This window comes from Balaenoptera borealis, assembly GCF_965194805.1.
Source record: "Balaenoptera borealis genome assembly, chromosome: 20".
NCBI classification, from domain to species: Eukaryota; Metazoa; Chordata; class Mammalia; order Artiodactyla; family Balaenopteridae; genus Balaenoptera; species Balaenoptera borealis.
Window position 1 is genome coordinate 48,115,119 of NC_138879.1, and position 21,772 is coordinate 48,136,890.

The 21,772-nt window shown below is 60.3% G+C and overlaps 2 protein-coding genes across 8 annotated transcripts; both read left to right on the forward strand.

Annotated features, from left to right (window-relative positions):
- Positions 1-618: 618 nt before the first annotated feature.
- WDR81 (WD repeat domain 81) lies at positions 619-11,780 on the forward strand. 4 transcript variants are annotated; one of them, XM_082370515.1, is made up of 10 exons: positions 628-4,612; positions 5,357-5,464; positions 5,717-5,907; positions 6,030-6,220; positions 6,470-6,635; positions 6,714-6,879; positions 7,569-8,258; positions 8,881-9,026; positions 9,311-9,490; positions 10,543-11,780. In XM_082370515.1, exons 1-10 carry the CDS (start codon positions 925-927, stop codon positions 10,861-10,863), a joined length of 5,847 nt encoding a protein of 1,948 aa, XP_082226641.1. In that variant the 5' UTR covers positions 628-924; the 3' UTR covers positions 10,864-11,780. The 4 variants fall into 4 exon arrangements, 3 of the variants coding, with proteins under 3 accessions (XP_082226640.1, XP_082226641.1, XP_082226642.1); XM_082370516.1 differs by lacking the exon at positions 628-4,612 and adding an exon at positions 4,630-4,762; XR_014238148.1 differs by lacking the exon at positions 10,543-11,780 and having other exon boundaries at positions 619-4,612; positions 7,569-8,272; positions 9,311-9,444.
- Positions 11,781-12,645: 865 nt separating this feature from the next.
- SERPINF2 (serpin family F member 2) lies at positions 12,646-19,798 on the forward strand. 4 transcript variants are annotated; one of them, XM_082370700.1, is made up of 10 exons: positions 12,646-12,754; positions 13,908-13,974; positions 14,118-14,156; positions 14,277-14,339; positions 14,619-14,820; positions 15,275-15,418; positions 15,565-15,768; positions 16,210-16,352; positions 17,847-18,051; positions 18,679-19,798. In XM_082370700.1, exons 2-10 carry the CDS (start codon positions 13,912-13,914, stop codon positions 19,089-19,091), a joined length of 1,476 nt encoding a protein of 491 aa, XP_082226826.1. In that variant the 5' UTR covers positions 12,646-12,754; positions 13,908-13,911; the 3' UTR covers positions 19,092-19,798. The 4 variants fall into 4 exon arrangements, with proteins under 4 accessions (XP_082226826.1, XP_082226827.1, XP_082226829.1 ...); XM_082370701.1 differs by lacking the exon at positions 12,646-12,754 and adding an exon at positions 12,768-13,291; XM_082370703.1 differs by lacking the exon at positions 12,646-12,754 and adding an exon at positions 13,303-13,454.
- The last annotated feature ends 1,974 nt before the right edge of the window (positions 19,799-21,772 follow it).

The window sequence follows — 21,772 nt, forward strand, 5'->3', positions numbered from 1 at the left end:
GGGCCTCTTCTCTCCCCAAGACTGCCCAGAATTAAAAAAAAAAAAAAAAAAAAAAAAGGCGTTAAGAGGTCTGTCAGTGGGGAGGACTCCAGGGAAAAGGATCTGTGCACCACCTTCTAAGTCTCCATTCTGCCCCTTGGACAAGCCTCTTTGGAGGCTCTTGGTTTTCACCTGTAAAATATAAATAGTAACCGTCCCTCCTACCTCACTGAGTGTTGTGAGGGCCAAATGGAATGTTACTGATGAAATATTTTGGAAAACTAAAAGCTCTTTTTTTTGGTAGGCAGCATGGAGGCGGTGAAGGGACTTATGTCAAAAGTCCCATCTCGGCTCCGGGTTTCTTCTCTGTAAAACCAGAGGGAGGTGGGGTGGTGGCAGGGATGATCAGCTACTTAAAGTGTGCCATCTCTAGGGAAAGCCTCCCTAGGTCCGCGACCCAGCACATGAAGGAGGAAGTAGGGAGGGGAGGGGAAATCCCGTGGGTCGCTCAGTATCCCCCTCCCCTGCTCCTTTCACCCCGAAGAAGCGAATCCGCCACCGGGCCCAGCAGAGCGCTGGGAGGGAGGGCGCCGAGGCCGGCCGGGCGGTGGCGCGGGCGGGAGGCGGGGTTCCCCGGACCAGTCGAGCCACGTGCGGTTGTTTCCGTGCCGGGGCGATCACGTGAGCAGCGTCAGCTGACCCGTCACAGTGGAGCCCAGCGCTGGCGTCCCGCATCCCCCTCCCTGCCGCTCCCGGAGTGCAGGACCTTGCTGAGGGGTAAGTGCGCCCCAGCGCCCCCTCTGTCTTCGGCCCACCCCCGCCTCCTCCGTCCCAGCCCCTGTCCCTCGCCCATCCCCACCCACCCGGCTTGGCACCCCGGAAGCTGTGGCGAGGAGGGCCGTGGCCGGGCTCAGCCCCGCGCCGCCCCCAGGCGGCCAGGAGGGGATGGCCCAGGGGAGCAGGGGGCGGGAAGTCGCTCTTACCACCGAGGCCGAGGGCTGGTCGCCGCCCCCGAGCCCCGACATGGAGGAGCTGCTCCGGAGCGTGGAGAGAGACCTGAACATCGATGCCCGGCAGCTGGCTCCAGCCCCGGGGGGCACCCACGTGGTGGCCCTAGTGCCTGCGCGCTGGCTGGCCAGCCTCCGCGAGCGCCGGCTGCCCCCGGGACCGTGTCCCCGCGCTGAAGGCCTGGGCGAAGCGGAAGTCAGAACTCTCCTGCAACGCTCCGTGCAGAGGCTGCCCCCCGGTTGGACGCGTGTGGAGGTCCACGGGCTGCGGAAACAGAGGCTCTCTTACCCGCTGGGCTCCCTGCCTTTTGAGGAGGGGTCCGGCAGCCCGGAGACCCTCACTCGCTTCATGCAGGATGTGGCTGCCCAGAATTATCGCAACCTGTGGCGCCACGCGTATCACACTTATGGGCAGCCCTACAGTCATAGCCCTGCCCCTGCAGGTGTCCCTGCCCTGGACTCAGTACGACAAGCTCTGCAGAGGGTCTATGGTTGCCCCTTCCTGCCAGTGGGCGAAGCTACCCAGTGCCCATCACATGCCAGAGATAGCCCCTGTCCTCCTCGGGGCAACCCTGCCTCTCCCAGTCTTCTGAGAGCTGAGGCTCTGTTGGAGTCACCAGAGATGTTGTATGTGGTGCACCCCTATGTGCAGTTCTCCCTGCATGATGTGGTCACCTTCAGCCCTGCCAAGCTGACCAACAGCCAAGCCAAGGTGCTCTTCATTCTCTTCCGTGTGCTGAGGGCCATGGATGCCTGTCACCGCCAGGGACTGGCCTGTGGGGCCCTATCTTTGCACCACATCGCTGTGGATGAGAAGCTTTGCAGTGAGCTACGGCTGGACCTGAGTGCTTACGAGAAGCTCAAAGAGGATGAGAAGGAGGAGATCTCTGTAGCAAGAAATGGGGCAGGCATTGAGCCTGGAGAGGAGGGAGGAGGGGGACCTGGGTGTCCCACCTGCCAGGAGGAACTTAGGGACCTCGTGCTAGACTGGGTCCATGGCCGCATCAGCAACTTCCACTACCTCATGCAGCTGAATCGGTTGGCAGGTCGGCGGCAGGGGGACCCCAACTACCACCCAGTGCTGCCCTGGGTGGTGGACTTCACCACGCCCCGGGGGCGCTTCCGAGACCTGCGCAAGTCCAAGTTCCGCCTCAACAAGGGGGATAAACAGCTGGACTTCACGTATGAGATGACGCGGCAGGCGTTTGTGGCAGGTGGCGCGGGGGGCGGGGAGCCACCGCACGTTCCTCACCACATCTCTGACGTGCTTTCTGACATCACATACTATGTGTACAAGGCTCGGCGCACACCCCGGTCGGTGCTCTGTGGACACGTGCGGGCGCAGTGGGAGCCCCATGAGTATCCCGCAAGCATGGAGCGTATGCAGAGCTGGACACCTGATGAGTGCATCCCCGAGTTCTACACCGATCCCTCCATCTTCTGCTCCATCCACCCTGACATGCCCGACCTGGACGTGCCGGCCTGGTGCAGCTCCAGCCAGGAGTTCGTGGCTGCCCACCGGGCGCTGCTGGAGAGCCGAGAGGTGTCCCAGGACCTACACCACTGGATTGACCTCACCTTCGGCTACAAACTCCAGGGCAAGGAGGCCGTGAAGGAGAAGAATGTGTGTCTGCACCTGGTGGACGCCCACACGCACCTGACCAGCTACGGCGTGGTGCAGCTCTTCGATCAGCCGCACCCCCGGCGCCTGGCCGGGGCCCCTGCCCTTGCCCCTGAACCTCCACTCATCCCCAGGCTGTTGTTCCAGACCATCCAGGAGAGCATGGGCCGGGAGGACTTCCCAGCACAGCTTACGAACGGAACGGGCAGGCCGGTTTTGGAGGCCACTCCCCATGAGGCTGCCTGGACCAGGGACAGGCCCGTGGTGGGGGAAGATGACTTGGAGCAGGCCACAGAAGCTCTGGATTCCATCTCCCTCACTGGGAAGGCAGGTGACCAGCTGGGCCCCTCTTCCTCCTCCTCCTCCTCCTCCTCCTCCTCTTCTAGTCAAGCCCCTCCAGGCCTCCTGCCTTTCTCAGGGGCCTCAGCCTCTCGACCAGGCCGCCGGAACAAAGCTGCTGGGGTAGACCCCGGGGAAGGTGAGGAGGGCAAGATTCTTCTTCCGGAGGGCTTCAGTCCTCTGCAGGCTCTGGAAGAGTTGGAGAAACTGGGCAACTTCTTGACCAAAGGCCTGGGGGGCCGCTTGGAGGTGCCTCAGCAGCCCCAGGTCCAGCGAGCCGTGCAGCTGCGGGACCTCTTCCATCGGGACATGCAGGCGCTGGGTGTCCTGTTGGCTGAGATGGTGTTTGCCACCAGGGTCCGGACACTGCAGCCTGATGCGCCTTTGTGGGTACGCTTCGAGGCTGTTCGGGGGCTCTGCACACGCCATCCCAAGGAGGTCCCTGTGTCTCTGCAGCCCGTGCTGGACACGCTCCTGCAGCTCAGTGGCCGTCAAGGCCCCGTGGTTGTAGGGAGGGGCAAGCTGGACCCGCTGTTTGAGTACAGGCCCGTCTCCCAGGGATTGCCCCCGCCCGGCCCGGCCCAGCTCCTCAGCCCCTTCAGCTCCGTGGTTCCCTTCCCTCCGTACTTCCCCGCGCTGCACAAGTTCATCCTCTTGTACCAGGCAAGGCGCGTGGAGGACGAGGCCCAGGGGCGGGAGCTGGTCTTTGCTCTGTGGCAGCAACTGGGTGCAGTTTTGGGTGACATCACCCCCGAGGGCCTGGAGATCTTGCTGCCTTTTGTGCTGTCACTCATGTCTGAGGAGCACACAGCCGTGTATACGGCCTGGTACCTATTTGAACCTGTCGCCAAGGCACTGGGCCCCAAAAATGCTAACAAGTACCTACTGAAGCCTCTCATTGGTGCCTACGAGAGCCCCTGCCGGCTCCATGGGCGCTTCTACCTGTACACCGACTGCTTTGTGGCCCAGCTAATGGTGCGGCTGGGCCTGCAGGCCTTTCTCGTCCACCTGCTGCCCCACGTCCTGCAGGTGCTGGCGGGTGTGGAGGCCTCCCAGGAGGAAAGCAAGGGCCTGGCGGGGGCTGCAGAGGATGAGGAAAGTGGGCTCCCGGGGGCCAGGCCTAGCTCCTGTGCCTTTGGGGAGGAGATCCAGATGGATGGGCAGCCTGCTGCCTCCTCGGGCCTGGGCCTCCTGGACTACACGTCTGGCGTCAGCTTCCACGACCAGGCCGACCTCCCTGAGACGGAGGACTTCCAGGCCAGGCTCTACGTGGCCGAGTCCCCTCAGCCCCAGGAGGCTGAGGCTGTGAGCCTGGGCCGGCTGAGTGACAAGAGCAGCCCCAGCGAGGCCTCCCTGGGCGAGGAGCGCGTGGCAGACGAGGGGGGCGCCCCGGCGGACAAGAGCAGCCTCAGGTCAGGTGACAGCAGCCAGGACTTGAAGCAAAGCGAGGGCTCCGAGGAGGAAGAGGAGGAGGAGGAAGGCTGTGTGGTGTTGGAGGAGGGGGAGGGGGAGCAAGATGAGGTCCCCGAGGCGTCTGAGCTCACGCTGTCCAACACGGTGCTGTCCATGGACACGGTTGTGGCCGGTGACGGCGGGGCCGACGGGGAGGAAGAAGAGGAGCCGCTGACCGAGCGGTCGGAGGGCAAGGAGCAGGAGATCCTTCTCGGTGAGTGCTCAGGCCTGGAGATGTCGGTCTGAGAGTCACCGTGTGCGGAGCCCCTGCCCTGTGCCAAGCAGTGGGTCGAGCAGATCCACACGCAGCAGAGCCATGGGCCTGCCCTCCTGGAGCTCACGTCCGTGCTGTAGGCAGTCTTCCGTAAGCACGAGTTCTGTTAGTGCTACAAACAACGTGGCTGGCTACCACGAGAGAATATAACATGGGCTTAGATCTCATTTTCAGGGGTCAGAGAAGGCTTCCTTGAAAGTAGGGCCTGCTGAGGTTCAATGAGGAGGAGGTGGCTGGGCGAAAATGGCAGGCTTTGCGGTGGGAAGAGCATTCCAGGCAGAGGGAACAGCATGTGCGAGGCTCTGAGGCCGTCACGGTTCCATTAAAGAATCTGTGAAAGGCCAGTGTGGTTAGACTGAGAGAGTGAAGAGAAGCGGAAGGGGAAGAGGCCAGAGAGGGTGGTAGCCAGGGCCTGATTTCGGAGCTGGAGGAGATTCACTGAAAGGGTCACCTTCCTGCAGGGTATGCCTGAGTAGAGGTGCCTGGAGCAGCCCCAAAGCCAGACTCCCACAGGCCAGCTCTGCCGCTGCTAAAGGGAGGGTGGTGGCGTGGGGTGGCCAGGCGCTGGCTGGGCTCCTGGGCAGAGTTGGCCTCCGCGTCGGCTAGGCGGGGTCCGTGGGGTGGGGTGGGGGAGTAGTGAGCCGCCGTTATCTGATGAGCTCAGGGCCTGCTCCCGCCCTGCAGATACGGCCTGCAAGATGGTCCGCTGGCTGTCCGCCAAGCTCGGCCCCACCGTGGCCTCTCGCCACGTGGCCCGGAACCTGCTCCGCCTGCTGACGTCGTGTTATGTTGGTAAGGCCGGGGATGGGGCTTCCTCCAGCCCTTTGCCCATCTTCGGCCCCCTGTAGCGGATCCTTCCCACTTTCACGTCGGACCACCTCCTGGCCCGGTCCTGGGTCCCAGTCTGTAAGCTCCTTCCTTCCTTGGGTGAGGCACGGGGAGACCCCAAGCTAGAGTGAGCAGGAGTGGCCACCGCAGTCCCTGAAGGCCCACTCCCTCCTGCCTTCCACTAGCTGCTCAAGGCTGCTGACCCTTCCTTGGCAGGGCCCACCCGGCAGCAGTTCACCGTGAGCAGTGGCGAGAGCCCTCCGCTGAGTGTGGGCAACATCTACCAGAAGAGACCAATATTGGGCGATATAGTATCGGGACCCGTGCTCAGCTGCCTCCTCCACGTCGCCCACCTGTACGGGGAGCCTGTCCTCACCTACCAGTACCTGCCCTACATCAGCTACCTGGTCAGTCACCGTTTGGTAGCCGGGGTCTGGGCGGCCGAGGAGCCTGAGGGCCGACCCAGGACCTCTTTGGGTTCCCGGCGGTCTGTGAGGCAACCTGGCCCTCATCTGCTCTGTGGCCCTAGGTGGCCCCGGGTAGTACCTCAGGCCCCAGTCGACTGAACAGCCGCAAGGAGGCGGGGCTGCTGGCAGCGGTGACTCTGACCCAGAAGATCATCGTGTACCTCTCAGACACCACCCTCATGGACATCCTGCCCCGTATCAGCCACGAGGTCTTGCTGCCCGTGCTCAGCTTCCTCACTTCCCTCGTCACGGGGTAGGGCCCTGCACCACCCCACAGGGGAGCAGCCCAGCTGAGGGGGTGACCTGGGGTGCGGGGCGTCAGGAGTCCTGGTTCTCATCCCAGCTGGGTGACCCTGAGCAAGCCACACCTGTCCTGTGCCTTCGTTTCCTCATCTGGTCTGGACCAGTTGGTCTTATAGCTTCTTTCGTTTACAGCTTTGGATAGATCTGGGGAAGCCCTGCAGAGTCAGTGGGGGCTGGAGCTTATAAGCTCTATTTCCAGGTTCCCAAGTGGAGCCCAGGCCCGGACTGTCCTGTGTATGAAAACCATTAGCCTCATCGCCCTCATCTGCCTGCGCATCGGACAGGAGATGGTCCAGCAGCACCTGAGCGAGCCCGTGGCCACCTTCTTTCAAATCTTCTCTCAGCTGCATGAGCTTCAGCACCAGGTGGGCAGACCTACCTGGCTGGGGTGGGCTGGCCAGGGGCCGTGGCCTCCGCTGACTCCCCGGGCTTCCTGCCCACAGGATCTGAAGCTGGAGTCCGTGGGCCGCAGTGAGGGCCAGCTGCCAAAGGTGGCCTTCTCCGATGGGCAGCTGCGGCCTGTGGACCCCACCCTGCTGGATGAGCTGCAGAAAGTGTTCACCTTGGAGATGGCGTATACAATCTACGTGCCCTTCTCCTGCCTGTTGGGTACTGGCCCATCACGTCCCCTCCCAGCCTCTGTGGCTACAGCTCTTCCCCTGGGAGGGCCCCATGCTCCCCCAGCCCCTAGAGTCAGGAGTGGGTGTTCAGCACAGTTCTCTGGGTCAGAGCAAAGGGATTTGGCCTTAGGCCCCTGAGTCCCAGTGACGTCTAAACAGGGGTTGAGCTTTGGCCGGCAAGGAGGCACGGGAGCAGCCTGGCCTGTCCCTGGGGCGGGCAGGGGAGTCAGGCTGCCGGGCTGACGTCTTAGCAGCTGTCTGAGAGGAATGAGCAGCCCACTGTTCACGTAGCTTCCCGTATAGGCTGGGCCCTGTGCCAAGCGTCTACGTGTGCCATTGCCCTGAATAGGACGAACAGCCCTGGTCAGATATGTTGTCATCCCACCACTGAAATCTAGGCTGTGGGAGGGAGAGCATGACCTGTCTTGTTCACCGTTCTGTTTCTGATGTCCAGCATGGCACGCAGCACATGTGTAAGATGCTCACGTGTCCATACTGAAGGAGTGAATCCACGTTTTCCTGGGGAGGAAACAGGCTCAGAGATGAAGAGTTACTTGCTTAGAGTTGCACAGACAGTACCTACCCTGCCTTCTGTGGTTCCCAAGCCCTTGGGTGGGTGGTTGGTGGCAGTCGCTTGCCATCTCCCCTAATCTCAGGACCTCTCCCACTCCCATCCAGGTGACATCATCCGGAAAATCATCCCCAACCACGAGCTGGTGGGGGAGCTGGCGGGACTGTATCTGGAGAGCATCAGCCCAAGCAATCGCAGCCCTGCCAGCGTGGAGCCCACCGCACCCAGCACCGGCCCTGAGTGGGACCCCCAGGGTGGGGGCTGCCCCCAGGATGACGGCCACTCGGGGACCTTTGGGAGCGTCCTGGTCGGCAACCGCATCCAGATCCCTGATGACTCCCAGCCTGAGAGCCCTGGCCCGCTGGGCCCCATCTCCGGGGTGGGTGGCGGGGACCTCGGCAGGCAGAGCGAGGACAACGCGCTGAAGCGGGAGCTGCCGCGGAGCGCGCACGGGCTGAGTGGGAACTGGCTGGCGTACTGGCAGTACGAGATCGGCGTGAACCAGCAGGACGCCCACTTTCACTTCCACCAGATCCGCCTGCAGAGCTTCCCCGGCCACTCAGGGGCTGTCAAGTGTGTGGTGCCCCTGAGCAGCGAGGACTTCTTCCTGAGTGGCAGCAAGGACCGCACCGTGCGCCTCTGGCCCCTCTACAACTCTGGGGACGGCACCAGTGAGACAGCCTCACGCCTTGTCTATGCCCAGCACCGCAAGAGTGTCTTCTTTGTGGGCCAGCTTGAGGCCCCGCAGTGTGTGGTGAGCTGTGACGGGGCTGTGCACGTCTGGGACCCCTTCACAGGTGAGCGGGCCCAGGTGAGGCCTGTTCTGTTGCTGCTGTCTGGTACTCCACCAAGGATGGTGGGTTGGGGTGTAATGGTACGTGGTTGAGGGTGACCCAGTGAGGCCACAGAGAGGGGCGTCTAAGACTCGGAATCCGTCATACCCAAGTTTGAATCGGCTCTGCCAACTTACTTGCCGAGTGACCTTGAGCAAGTCACTCTGCTGCTGGAAGTATCAGTTTTCCTATCTGCAAAATGGGAATCAGAACAGCTGCTTTAGAAGATAACGCATAGGGGTTTGGCTTAACGTGGAGCACGTAGTACCTGGTTGGTAAACAGTTGCTCACTTATTTTTTGTCGTCGTAGGCAGAAATAAGGTTAAAAAGCAGGGGATGAGGAGGTAGAGTAGCATTGAGGTAGGTGGTGGGGAGGTAGCTTTCGGCGGGGGTGCTGTGTGAAGAGAGCGGCCTGGCTTGGCCATGGAAGTAGGAAGGTGGGAGGGTCAAGAAACATCTTTAGCAGCATTTACTGAGGTTTCCTGGGATGTGGGAGGCAGGTACGGGGTGGGTTGGGGGGATACGAGGAGTCGGGGCTCTTCCATCAGTGGCTGGGACCCAGATCCACCGTGCCTTTCCTGCCCAGGGAAGACCCTTCGCATGGTGGAGCCGTCGGACAGCCGGGTGCCCCTGACCGCTGTGGCTGTCATGCCCGCCCCCCACACCAGCATCACCATGGCCAGCTCTGACTCGACCCTGCGCTTTGTAGACTGCCGGAAGCCTGGCCTGCAGGTCAGGGGCAGCCTGTTCCCTGAGCCCTGGCCTGGGTGCCTGGCAGGGAGGAGAGACCCCTGAAGAGAGGAGGCCAGGGCAGAGTTTCTCTTTGGTGACGGATCACACGCAGCAGCAAACCCTGGGGTGGGGGGGGACTCTGGCCCGGGATTTGGGGAGCCCCCCCTGGATGGGGGACGAGGCTCAGGCCTTCCAGCTGTGTGGGTTGGGGGATGAGCTGGACCTCGGGGAGATGCGGGTGGGAGCAGGCGGTGGCGCCTCAGCTTGTCTTCCTCTGCCCGCAGCATGAGTTCCGCCTGAGCAGCGGGCTGAACCCTGGACTCGTCCGCTCCCTGGCTGTCAGCCCCAGCGGCCGGAGTGTGGTGGCCGGCTTCTCCTCGGGCTTCATGGTGCTCCTGGACACCCGTACGGGCCTGGTTCTGCGTGGCTGGCCTGCCCATGAAGGGGACATCCTGCAGATCAAGGTGACAGACCTGGTCCCCCTCCCCTCCTGGCTGACTGCTCCAGCCCTCACCTCTGCTTAGAGCCCACCCAGGACAGGCTCCAGCTGACCCCCCTTATACCTGCCCGAGGACTGATGGGCAGGGAGGGTCAGGAGCCAGCTGCACCACGGGGGCCTCGGCAGGAGGCTGGCCTCTGGGTGGAACGGGGGGCCGAGCTGACCCTGCTGCTTCCTGGTGATGTTCTAATGAGTAACCCTTGTCCATATTTGTCTTGCTTGGAGGATCAGGGGTCGGGCCCTGTCCGTGACCCAGTCAGGTTAAATAAAGCTCAGCTGGGAGGCTGTTTACTGCCCCCAGACCACTGAGCAGAGTCCATGCCCCTAGCTGGGCTGTCCCGGTGCGGGCAGGGGCGGATCGGGCATGGGAATCCTGCCCCCACCTCCACCCCCAGCCCATTTTCAATCACAGACCTCAGGGAACTGCTCAGGGAGGTGCAGGAGGGGAGGAACAGGGCTCTTTGTGGGAGGGTTTTTCCAGGCAACTGGGACTCCCTCCCCATCCTAAGTGGCAGCCAGGGGACATGCACTGCCACTGCTGGGGGCAGGCAGCCCCTGGTTCCCTCCAGGGCCCCCCAGGGGATCCTGGGTTCTGGATGCCTCTAAATTCTGACTTTCCAAGAAAGCATCAGGAGGTCTCTGGGGTCAGCCTGGGTGTTAATCCTGGCTCTGCCACTTATTGGTTCTGTGACCTTGTATGATTACTTAACTTTCCTGAGCCTTAGTGTTTTCCTCTGTAAAATGGGAACAATGACAACAGCTTCCTCATAGAGTTGTTACGAAGATTAACCATGGTAAGACGTTTAATATACCTAATACAATGCTTGACGTAGTAAGTGCCCAAATTATAATGATGACTAGGTTGATGACACTTAATATTCCTTTTAACTAACGTTAATATAACGTGGGAGGGTGGCAGCCTGTCCCCGGCTCAGGATGCCCTGTCTTCCTGGGAGATACTGTGGGAGGAAACAGGAAGACCCTGGTCCCTGCTGAGGCTCTGCTCTCCCCGGGCAGGCGGTGGAGGGCAGTGTCCTGGTCAGCTCTTCCTCTGACCACTCCTTGACTGTCTGGAAGGAGCTGGAGCAGAAGCCCACACATCACTACAAGTCAACATCCGACCCTATCCACACCTTCGACTTGTACGGCAGCGAGGTCGTAACCGGCACCGTGGCCAACAAGATCGGCGTCTGCTCCCTGCTTGAGCCGCCTTCCCAGGCCACCACCAAGCTCAGCTCCGAGAACTTCCGTGGCACGCTCACCAGCCTGGCCTTGCTGCCCACCAAACGCCACCTCCTGCTGGGCTCAGACAACGGGGTCATCCGCCTCCTGGCATAGTCCGAGGCAAGAGCTGGCCAGGCGGAGGTGGGCACACGTCCTCTGGGAGTCCATCCCTCACCTTTGTTTCCCCAGCAACATCCCTCCTGGCAAGCCTCAGGCCCCACGCCCTGGGTTCCCACATGGCCTGCCAGCTGAGGTGGCGTGGAGGTCTGGGCTCTTGAACCCCCAGAGCCACTGAGGCTGCCAGAAGGGATCTCGTTCATGGCTCGGGGCGATGCTGCCCCACCAAGCCAGCAGGAAGCAAGAGGGAGAGCCTGGGGAAAGCATCGCTGCCCTCTCTTCTCCCCAGCTCCACCCTCTGCATCCACATGGGGACAGGAGGCTCTGGGAAGGGGAAGGGAGACTCTCCCTGCCTAGCCAGCCTCCAGCCACAGCACCCCTTGCTGGGCTCTCTCTGCCCCTGTCCTGCAAGGACCGGGCCGCCGCCCCAGTCCAGGACACTGATGGTGCTTGGACTTCAGCCTCGAAGGGCTGGCCATGGTCCAGGAGTTAGGGGCCTTGGGTGGGGGTTGAAGTGTCCTCCCAGCCAGGCCCCACCCAGTGTGGGACCAGTAGGGGAAGAAAGAGGGCAGGACTGAAGGAGAGAAGATGGACTGGGCCCGGTGGTGCCTGCCAGGAGCGACCCCATGCCTTGCCTGCCCACCCGTCACCACAGTGTTTGTGCCTTGAGCTGATGAGACAGCCCCTGGGTCCAGAGCCCCTGGGGGAGTGGGTCCAAGACCCTGAAAGAAGGGGCAAGAAGGATCATCTCTGCATCTCAGGTCTCCCTCCTCCAGGGGACAGGGAGACCTAGGCATCCCCGGGTCCTCACATTCTGGAGCAGAGATGAGGTCTGAGGCTGGGCCTCTGCTGCCTTCTCACTATTTGCAATAGTTGTAAATATGATCAATAAATTCTTTGGAAGAGCCATGGAACCGAGTGAGGCTTCTCTTTTTTTTCGGCCGTGCAGTGGAAGCACGGAGCCCCAACCCCTGGACCACCAGGGAGGTGCCTGAGTGAGGCTTTTCTTGACGACGGTGCTAGGGTGGGGAAAAGTTGAAACCCTGCAGCTTCCGGGACAGTGAGGAGAGGGTGAGGAGGTGGGGAGGCAGCCTGATCTCTGTTCTTCCGGCGGTACAGGGTACAGGGCTTCTGGTTCGTGCAGCCCCAGGCCAGTTTCCAGAACGCTCACCCTTGAGGAGTGTAAGGAGGTATTGTCCCGATGAAGTAGGGTGCTGGGAGAGGCTGTGTCCCTCCGCATCTTTTCTCTCCCCACCCCTCCTTCTGGATCCAGGCTGGAGGCATCCAGCCAGGAGCCTGGGCACGTGAGGGTTGAGGATGGGCATCCTATCCTGGGTTCCCTGCGTCGTCTCTTGCAGCTTCCACTTCCCTCCTCTTGGGAGGGGGAGGCAGTTATGGGGGTGAGGAAAGGACATTGGAAGTAGGAACCTGGATGTAACTCTGAGCCCAGCTCTGTGTCCTTGGGCAGGTCACACAGCTTCTCTGAGCCTGACTAAAACAGGGATAACCTCTCACTTCACGGGGTCACTGGAAGGCCCCTGTCCTTCCTGGATCTGCCCTCCGGCTGAGGACAGCCTCATCGACCGTCTCCTGAACCTCCTTTCTCTAGGCTCAAGTGGGACCCACATCTACGGGGGTTCCAGGTAGCTGTCCCAGTATTAGATGCCTTGGTGGGAAAGGGGTTTTTGGTCCCAATATCAATGTTTAACCGGATGTGCAGGTCAATATTTACCAGAAGAGAAAGCAATTGGAACAGGGGTTGGCTGAGAGCAAAGGTCCTGGTGGGAGGGGAGGGCTCAGCTGGGCTGGCTGGAACCCGGGCAGAGCGTGGGGAGCACCCAAGTGGGGCCAGAGGGACATCGTGTGCAGCAGCGAGGAGCCTGCCGAGGTAAGATGGGTGGCTTGGCCTGGAGCTGCCCACCTTGCCGAGGGGGTCTGGGCTGAGTTTATGCAGGAGGCCTGTCCCTTCCCCGCCTCCTGGGGTGATGAGGAGCCACGGTGAAGGTTCTGGGGGGAGTCCCTCTGGGAAGTGAAAGACTGGAAGCGTTTTCTTGGCAGGAAGATTCAAAAGCCCAGGTTGGAGATCAGGGCCCTGGCCAAGGGTCCTCGTGTGGGATGGGGATGGGGCCAGGGGTGATAGAAGGATGCTTGAGATGGGGGCAGGGTGGGTGTGTGTGAGACCTGCTCCGAGGCCGGACCAAGACCTGCCCATCCCCACCCGCCAGCCTGGCTTCCCGGAGCCAGCCTGGGGCAGAGAGGGGGCCAGGTCCTGTGTTTTCCGTAAGTCCAAAGGTGGCTCTGGCCAGAGTCATTCATTGGGCTCTGCTGTTGGGTCAACAAGGCCAGTCTCTGGCCCAGCCCACCACCCCTGTTGAGACCACAGTCCTGTCCACCCTTGTGGGCGAGAGCAGACCAGCCAGAAAAGGTGGGCCGATGGACAGCCGGTTGGATAGGAGCTCCGGGGTGGGAGCCCCAGTACGGAGGAGGCTTCAGGGCAGGCCTCCCAGAAGAGGGCCCTTGGGCTAGACTGACAACAGCCATTGCTGAGTGCCAGGCCGTGTTGTCAGGGCTCACGAAGACTGACTTAGGTTGGTCCCTGCAATACACACGGGTACAGGTAGGGACTTTCGCCACCATTTTACGAGATGAGGCAAAGCCCAGAGGGGTTAAGGGAGATGTCCTACGTCCTCTGCCAAGAGGCACAGCCTGGATTCAAACCCAGGTCTGACTCACAACACCAGGTCTTGAAGAATGGGGACTTTTTTTTTGTTTGGGTAATATTTTCCCCCTATGAACAAGAACATTTTCAGTGCATGAAAAGTGAACAACCAGAAAACACAAAGGGGAAAAAGCAATTCAGGGAGGAGTTCAAGCAATTCACCGCTCAGAGTGCTGTGCTTTGGGCGTGTGTGCTGCCGCTGTTGCTGTCCCCTTCTTGGTGATGGCTCAGGACTTTGGCTGCCCGTGAGCGTGAGGGTGGGATTCCATGGCGGGGCGGGTGTGGGCGCCAGGAAGGAACGGAGGCTTCCCATCCCGCACAGGAACATGGCGCTGCTCTGGGGGCTCCTGGTGCTCAGCTTGTCCTGCCTGCGAAGCCCCTGCTCAGCGGTGAGCCTGGGCCGCGGTCTGGGTGGGGCGGGGAGGCGGCTGCGGGAGAGGCCAGGGGTCTCGGGGAAAGAGGAGGGGGGCAGGGTCGAGGGAGGTCTTGGCTTTAGGGGTTCCCTCGCCTCTCCTCGTCCCTTTCTCAACAGTTCTCTCCTGTGAGCACCATGGAGCCCTTGGACCTGCAGGTACTGGGGAGAGAGAGGCACGGCAGGGAGGAAGGCCCCAGGGGGCCTCGCCTGTGGCTGGTGCAGGGTGGGGAGACCTGTGGGAAGGGTTGCTCTCCATCTGCTTCCTCCTTTCTTCAGCTGATGAGCGGGCAGACCCAGCAGAAGCTACCCCTACTTTCCCTCCTCAAGTTGGGCAACCAGGTACAACCAGGTGGGGCTGGGGAAGAGTGGGCGGGGCCTGAGGGAGGAGGGCCATCAGCAGGGGCAAGGAAATGGGGGGAGGGTGGCAGTGAGGCTGAGGCCTGACGGGAGAGGGTGGGAGGGACCAGAGGAAGGGACCTAGTCCCCTGAATGCCATTGCGCATGTCTGGACTGGGACAAGGCCCTGCTGTCCCCAGCACAGGGGCTTTGAAGGAGATCTTCAACACAGAACCTGGAGCTGACCCCTTGACCCCACTGACCCCTAATCTGTCCCTGCAGGAGCCTAGTGGCCAGACTGCCCCAAAGAAGGCCCCAGGAGACTGCAAGGGGTTCCCAAACCCGGAGCAGACCCGCAGGCTGGCCCAGGCCATGATGGCCTTCACCACAGACCTCTTCTCCCTGGTGGCCCAAAGCTCCACCAGGCCCAACCTGATCCTGTCGCCTCTGAGTGTGGCCCTGGCACTGTCTCACCTGGCACTAGGTACTGTGGGAGCACCTGTCCAGACCAGCAGAGCTGGGAGGCCAGTAGGAACTCTACCTACCCCAGAGTTTACGAGCAGGTGCTTCCTCCATCAGGGTCACTTGGATGTTTGGTAAAAATGCAGACTCCAGTCTCTGTGAATGAGAATCCCAGGGATTGGGCCCAGGATGTGCTTCTGGTGATTTTTGTGCAAGAATATGATAGGTACAATGTCTCCGTTGGACTGGAGGGTCTCACTGTGGGACCTTCCCCAGAGAGGGAAGGCAATAGGATGAGGTTGCCCAGATTGGCAGCAGCAGAGATGAAAGTAAACTTGGGAGTCCTGTCCCTCAGACCAGTTCAGGATATGGGAGGAGAAAGTGCGGTCTCGTGGGCACGTTCACTGTAGGTATTCAAGAGGGTTGGGAGAGGGCAGTGGGGGCGGGAAGGACCACAGCTGCTGTGTCCCCTCCAGGTGCTCAGAACCAAACGCTGCAGAGGCTGCAGCAGGTGCTGCATGTGGACTCAGGGCCCTGCCTCCCCCACCTGCTCAGCCGCCTCTGCCAGGACTTGGGCCCTGGGGCTTTCCGATTGGCTGCCAGAATGTACCTGCAGAAAGGTAGGTGCTGGTGGCAGACACTCCCTAGGCTGTGCCCTGGAGTGGACAGGGGTGAGGGAGATGGGTGTGGGCTCAGGCAGCCAGTTGGAGCACAGGTGGTTGTGGGGCCCAAGTCCGGGCAACAGCCTGTGGGCCCTTCTGTGTAGGATTTCCCATCAAAGAGGACTTCGTGGAACAATCAGAACAGCTCTTTGGTGCAAAGCCCGTGAGCCTGACGGGAAGGAAGAGGGATGACCTGGCAAACATCAACCAATGGGTGAAGGAGGCCACAGAGGGGAAGATTGAGGATTTCCTCTCAGATCTGCCAGATGACACAGTGTTGCTTCTCCTCAATGCCATCCACTTCCAGGGTGCGCTCCTCCCCTTCTCGGGTCCCTGCCCGCAGACCCTACCCCTGCCCCGTAGGCACGCTTTTTTCTGAGGGTCCCTCTTCCTCCCCAGGCCTGGGCCGGGAGGGTAGGAGACAGGTAATGGTGTGGCAGGGCGGAGGCCCAGGAACTGGATGGGGCTGTTGTGGAGAGAGTTCCCTAGGAGGAAACCGAGTCTTAAAAGACCTAGGGGAGGTTCCTGGGAACATGGCAGGGCAGGGGAGAACGCAAGCCCAGGTTCTGCAATCGCTCCAGGGAACAGACCTCAGATTACCTGGGTATCACCTGGCACAGCACCCCCTGGCACCTCAGCCTCCACCTTTCATCCCTTAAATGGGTTCTGGGTGGGATGGGGAAGAGACTGGTGGGGTAGAATCTACCTTGGTCCCAGTCTATATGGCCCTTGCCCTCTGCTGGATTCAGGCTTCTGGAGGAGGAAGTTCGATCCGGATCTCACGCAGAGAGACACTTTCCACCTGGACGAGCAGTTCACGGTGCCGGTGGACATGATGCAAGCCCACACGTACCCGCTGCGCTGGTTTCTGCTGGAGCAGCCTGAGATCCAGGTCACCCTTGACTCCCCAGCCTGGGCTTGGGTGCTGGGAGGTGGAGAAGGGAGTGGGCACCTGTGGAACAGGCACAGGGGTCAGGGGTGTGCCCCACCTTCCTTGCAGTCACGTCGCTGGGGCAGGTGGCTCTGAAAGGTCTCGCTGTGCCCCCATCCGGGGAAACTGAGGCTCCAGGCACTGCGGGTTTAGTGGAGCACAAGGAAACCAGATCCCTGTTCTGGGGAGGGAAGACACACAGTGCACGAACAAACATAAATCAACAGGATAATTTCAGATAGTGGGGGGAAAGGTATTTTAGCTAGAGTGGTCAGGGAGCCTTCTTTGAGGAAGGGATACTGAGTTGAGTCCCAGGTGATCTTTGGTTATGGGAGTTTATTACAAGGACCCATGGGTCGTGGGGCAGCACAGGGCCTCAGCACCCTGAAGCCTGGGAGATGCGACCTGAGCTCTCACACGGTGCTCCTTGGAAGGGAGGATCTGATTGGGATGGATTTGTCAGCATCCTGATGGAACATTCTGATTAGAGAGAGTGCTATGTCAAGCTATCTCAGGTGCAGCCTCCCTTGCTTCCAGCCTAAACATGGTCCCCTCGGCCTAAGCAGCTGATCCCTGGGCCAGTCGGCTGTGGCTGAGACTGCAGTGTTGGTTAGTTTCACAAGGCCGCTTCTGAGAGGGGCTGTGGGTGAGGCAGGCCCTTGGAGCAGTGTCCCAGCTTCTCTCCGGTTCCCCCTGACACGTGGTCCATCTCGTTCACCTCCCCACCAGTTCTATCCTGCTTCTCCTTCCCGCCAGGCTGTGTCCTGCCCACACCTCCTTCACCCTTCCGTCTCCATCCTTGGCCCTCCTTGGTCTTCCTCTTGTCTCGCCCGCCCTCTGAGGGCTGGCCCGGGTAGCCAGACACTGGCACTCCCCTCCCGCCGCAGGGGTCCTGCCCCCTGGGTGCTCTGCCTGGAGCCCGAGGAGTCACATCCACCAGGGCCCATGGAGCCCAGTGATTTTCACACTTCTTTAGCTGCGGAAACTCTGTTCACATGAGATCTTACCCCAAATCACAGTATAAATACACAGCCCGGCACAGTCACTGTTGGAGGAGAGAGGAGTGGATAGGGTACCGCCCTTGGCAGCGGCTCCTCCGCTAGGACAACCTGGTCCATTGTACGCATGGAAGTGAGAGGCGGACACAGGGGGTTCCTCACCCTGAGTCACGGGCTAGCTGGTAGCAGAGGAGGAGAGAGAAAACTACCAGTTACTGAGTGAGTGCCACCTATGTGCAGACACTCGGCCAGAAGCTTTAAAAGCTCATCTCTTTCCGTCACATGTCAGCCTGCAGTGTGTGCAGGTAGGTTACTCCACAGGTGAGGAAGTGGAGGCACAGGGAGACCCCACATACACCTGTGAAGGGTGGACTGTCTCATGAGCGATGCTGGCCCGGTCCCCCCCTCGGCCTGGGTGCTTCCTGGTCCTCATGCTGTCTCCTTGCCTTGCCTGCAGGTGGCTCGTTTCCCCTTTAAGAACAACATGAGCTTTGTGGTCATCATGCCCACCCATTTTGAGTGGAACGTGTCCCAGGTGCTGGCTAACCTGAGCTGGGGCATCCTGCACCAGCCCTTGCTGCGGGAGAGGCCCACCAAGGTCCAGCTGCCTAAGCTGCATCTGAAACACCAAATGGACCTGGTGGCCATCCTCAGCCAGCTGGGTAAGGAGGCTGGGCATGCGACAGCTCCCGGCTCAGGCTTGAGGGGGTGGGTAAGGAGGAAGCCCCCAGCCGGCAGGTCTGAGGCAGAGCTAGACTTGTGTCCTGGCCTTTTCTGGGGCTTAGGGAGGTGAGAGGGTTTGATATGCACCCTCGGACTCTCTGTCCTGGGCAGGGGGTGGGGCAACGGAATGAGGACCTGCTCTGCCCAAGACTGAGCATCGCAAAGAATCCTGGGTGGAGAGCCAGGGGTGGCAGGTGAGCCTCGCTGGCTCTCCTGCAAGAGGCACGAGGAGCCCACCAGGTACAAAGAGCTCAGTCTCACGGGGTCGGCAGAGGAGGAATCAGGTACTTACAATTCAGCGTAAGTGATAAGACAGAGGGCTTCTCTCTAGTCCACCCAGGGAAATATCGAAAAGGCATCTGTCTGGACTTCGGGGCAGGGGCTCAGGGAAGGCTTCCCGGAGGAAGGAACCTTTAAGCTGATACATGAAGGTTAAATAGGAGTTAACCGGCAGTCTGTGGGTTCAAGGTGTTCCCTGGCCGGGATGCCAGACACCCTCCCAGGCAGGTCCATGCAGCGTATGGGGCAGAAGGCAGCTCTGACCAGCCATCTCCTGGCCTGGGCAGGCCTGCAGGAACTGTTCCAGGCCCCGGACCTGCGTGGGATCTCAGACCAGAGCCTGGTGGTGTCCAGCGTGCAGCACCAGTCCACACTGGAGCTCAGAGAGGCCGGCGTGGAGGCGGCCGCGACAACCAGCACGGCCATGTCCCGCATGTCCCTCTCCTCCTTCAGCGTGAACCGCCCCTTCCTCTTCTTCATCCTCGAGGACAGCACGAGCCTGCCCCTCTTTGTGGGCAGCGTGAGGAACCCCAATCCCGGCGCGCAGCCGGAGCCCAAGGAGCAGCAGGATTCCCCTGACAACAGGGACTTTTTGCAGCACCAGAAGGTCTTCCCCCGCGGAGACAAGCCCTTCGGCCCTGACTTAAAACTTGTGCCCCCCTCGGAGGAGGATTACCCCCAGCCTAGCAGCCCCAAGTGAGGGGCTGTGGCCGCCAGCATCCCGAGTCCCTGCTTGGACCAGCCTCTCAACTCATGTGACTCTTTCCAAACAGCTTTGCGGGATTGCGGGCGGGGGCCTGGGGGGCAGTCTGGGAGAGGGGAGGAGGGGAGCCATTCTCTCCTCTCCTCCTGGGGAGTTTGGGGTGGGGTGGCGCTGGGAGGAGGGCAGGCATCAGGGAACCATGGGCCTTGATCCCGCATCATTTCTTCCAAAGGGGCTCAGAGGGTGTCCTTGTCTGGGGCTTGGGCGGAAGGGCAGCTGTGGGTTCATTTTTGTCAGGAAGGTAGGTAGGTTATTCCCGAAGTTGGCTGGGTCGCCTCCACGCCTGTTTACCAGAGAGGGAGGGACAGGGAGAAGTGGACACCCTGGCTGGGGAGACGGGGTGGCCCGGGGGTGCCGAGCACTGTCGTGGGGTTAAACACGTGGGTGGAGGTCGAGCACCCTGTGCGACTGCCTCTGCCCTGAGCTGCCCACCAGCCTCCAGCCCCCCCTGTCGCCTCAGTCTCCCCGCTGGTCCTCGGAGGTGCCAACACTGCCAGGACTCCCCTTCTTTCCTCTCCCCTCTGTCCCCTCTGCCTGGTGTCTCAGTGGCTGAGGGGACGGGGGGCATTAGCTCCCGAAGGCTCTTTTGTAAAGTTTTTGTAGTGATTTTTATGCCACCTGAATAAAGAATGAATGGGCCTGTCTGCTTTGATGTCACTGTTTGGGGCGTGGGTGGGAGCAGGGGCGCTGGAGGAAGGCGGGAGGAGGCCACAGGCTGGGCCCCGAGGAGCAGCAGCCCTCTCTGTGCCACGTTTGGCCTCTGGCCACTCGCCAGCCCTTCTGAACCGTGCCGTCCCTCTGACTTCACCAGCCCTGTCCAGGGCCACCCCCTTGCCAGCCTGGATCTGCTCTCAGCTTGTTCCTCTCTACGGACCTCAGGCAGCCGGCAACAAAGGCGACTCAGAATAGCACCAGCCTCCCGGTTTGGGAGAAGAACTGGCAATTAGGGAGCTTGAGGAGTTTCTAATTACATGCCAGCCCTTCTGCCTGGAGCTGGCGCCCGCCAGACGGGGGCGGGCAGGCTGCCGGGAGCACCGGCTCCAGCTGGAGGCTGTCAGCGCCTGAGGATATGGGGGAAGCAATTGGGGGCACCCTGGCACAGGGCTGGGGGCAGCATGGGTGTCCACGTGGGTGGGCCCTTGTCTGTGAGCGCAGGGCGTCCATGTGGCAGCAGCCACCTGCGGCCCTGTAGCGCGGTGGTTAAGAGCAAGTCCCTAGGATGGGATCTCGCTTCTTACAAACCAGCAGTGTGTGGAGATGGGAAATAAATCAACAGTGAAATACATGGTATGTCAGAGGGTGGTGAGAGCTCTGGTGAGAAATAAAGCAAGGAAGGCCTCCCTGAGGAGGTGACTTTTGGAGCAGAGACTAGAAGGAGGCAAGGGTGGGTACTACGGGGACATCCCGGGGAAGAGTGTCCTGGGCAGAGGAGTGGGAGCTGCTCAAAAGGTTCAGGATGAGCAGGAGATCTGTGGGGCTGGAGTGGAGCGGGTGACGGGGGAGATGTAGGAAGGAATCAGAGAGGAACTGAGGACAGACCACTGAGGGATTTAGGGCCACTGTAAAGACTGTTGTTGTTATCTTAGGAGAGGTGAGAGATAACTGGAAAGTTAAACCAGCAAGCCCACCAGCTTAATTTTACCTCCTGAGTTTTTCTCAGCTCTCTCTTCCTCTCCATTTGGGCTCTAGCCACGGTTTGGATCTAGTCATCACTCCCGAGGGTCACTGCTGTTGCCTCCCGGGTTCTCCCTGCTGCCGGTCTGGCTGCCTTAACTGCATTCTCTGCCCTGTAAATACTAGTCAGGTGCTTTCTGTGTGCCCAGCAGCTCCCCAGTCTCTGGGGCTGCAGCAATGAAAAAGCCAACAAGACCTCTGCCCCCCAGAGCCTAAATCTGGTGGTAGAGTGGTCTAGACAATAAACAAGTTAAAATTTTGGGTTGAAGTATAGTATGCCAAGTACACAAGTCATAACTGTACCTAAGCATAATGAATTTGTTTCACGAACCAAGTACCCCTGTGAAACCAGTACTCAGATCAACAAACAGTACTCACTCTCCTGGCTTCTGATAACAGACTAGTTTTTTCTGGTTTTGAACTTTATGTAAAGGAGTCGTGCAGTCTGTTCTCCCTCGTGCCTGGCTTCTTTCATTCAACCTCCTGTTTGTGAGATTCATCTGTGTTGTTGGGGATGGCAATTATTCATTCACTGTGGAAGGTTTTTTAAAAATTTATTTATTTGGTTGCGCGGGGTCTTAGTTGCGGCAGGCAGGCTCCTTAGTTGTGGCAGGTGAACTCTTGGTTGCGGCATGCATGTGGGATCTAGTTCCTTGACCAGGGATCGAACCCTGGCCCCCTGCATTGGGAGCATGAAGTCTTAACCACTGTGCCACCAGGGAAGTCCCTGTGGAAGGCTTTAATTGAGGGGCACCATGGTCTGAGGTAAGCTCTGGAAGGCTCATTTGGCTTCTGTGAGGAGAACAGACTTAGAGGCACAAATGCAGGAGGAGGGAGGCTGGTTAGCAGGCAAGAGACGTGGGTGGCTTGGCCCAGGCTGCTGGCTCTGGAAATGCAGGAAAGTGGTCAGACTTCAGGTATATTTTGCAGGTAGATGTTATAGA

Excerpts from the sequence above, each read along its gene's own strand:
- SERPINF2 (XM_082370700.1), top strand. The coding sequence starts at position 13,912 with ATGGCGCTGCTCTGGGGGCTCCTGGTGCTCAGCTTGTCCTGCCTGCGA. Across the intron at positions 15,419-15,564 it reads CAGAATGTACCTGCAGAAAG|GATTTCCCATCAAAGAGGAC; the intron begins GTAGGTGCTGGT and ends CCTTCTGTGTAG. Across the intron at positions 16,353-17,846 it reads TGGAGCAGCCTGAGATCCAG|GTGGCTCGTTTCCCCTTTAA; the intron begins GTCACCCTTGAC and ends CCTTGCCTGCAG.
- WDR81 (XM_082370514.1), top strand. The coding sequence starts at position 925 with ATGGCCCAGGGGAGCAGGGGGCGGGAAGTCGCTCTTACCACCGAGGCC. Across the intron at positions 5,465-5,716 it reads GCTGACGTCGTGTTATGTTG|GGCCCACCCGGCAGCAGTTC; the intron begins GTAAGGCCGGGG and ends CTTCCTTGGCAG. Across the intron at positions 9,491-10,542 it reads GGGACATCCTGCAGATCAAG|GCGGTGGAGGGCAGTGTCCT; the intron begins GTGACAGACCTG and ends CTCCCCGGGCAG.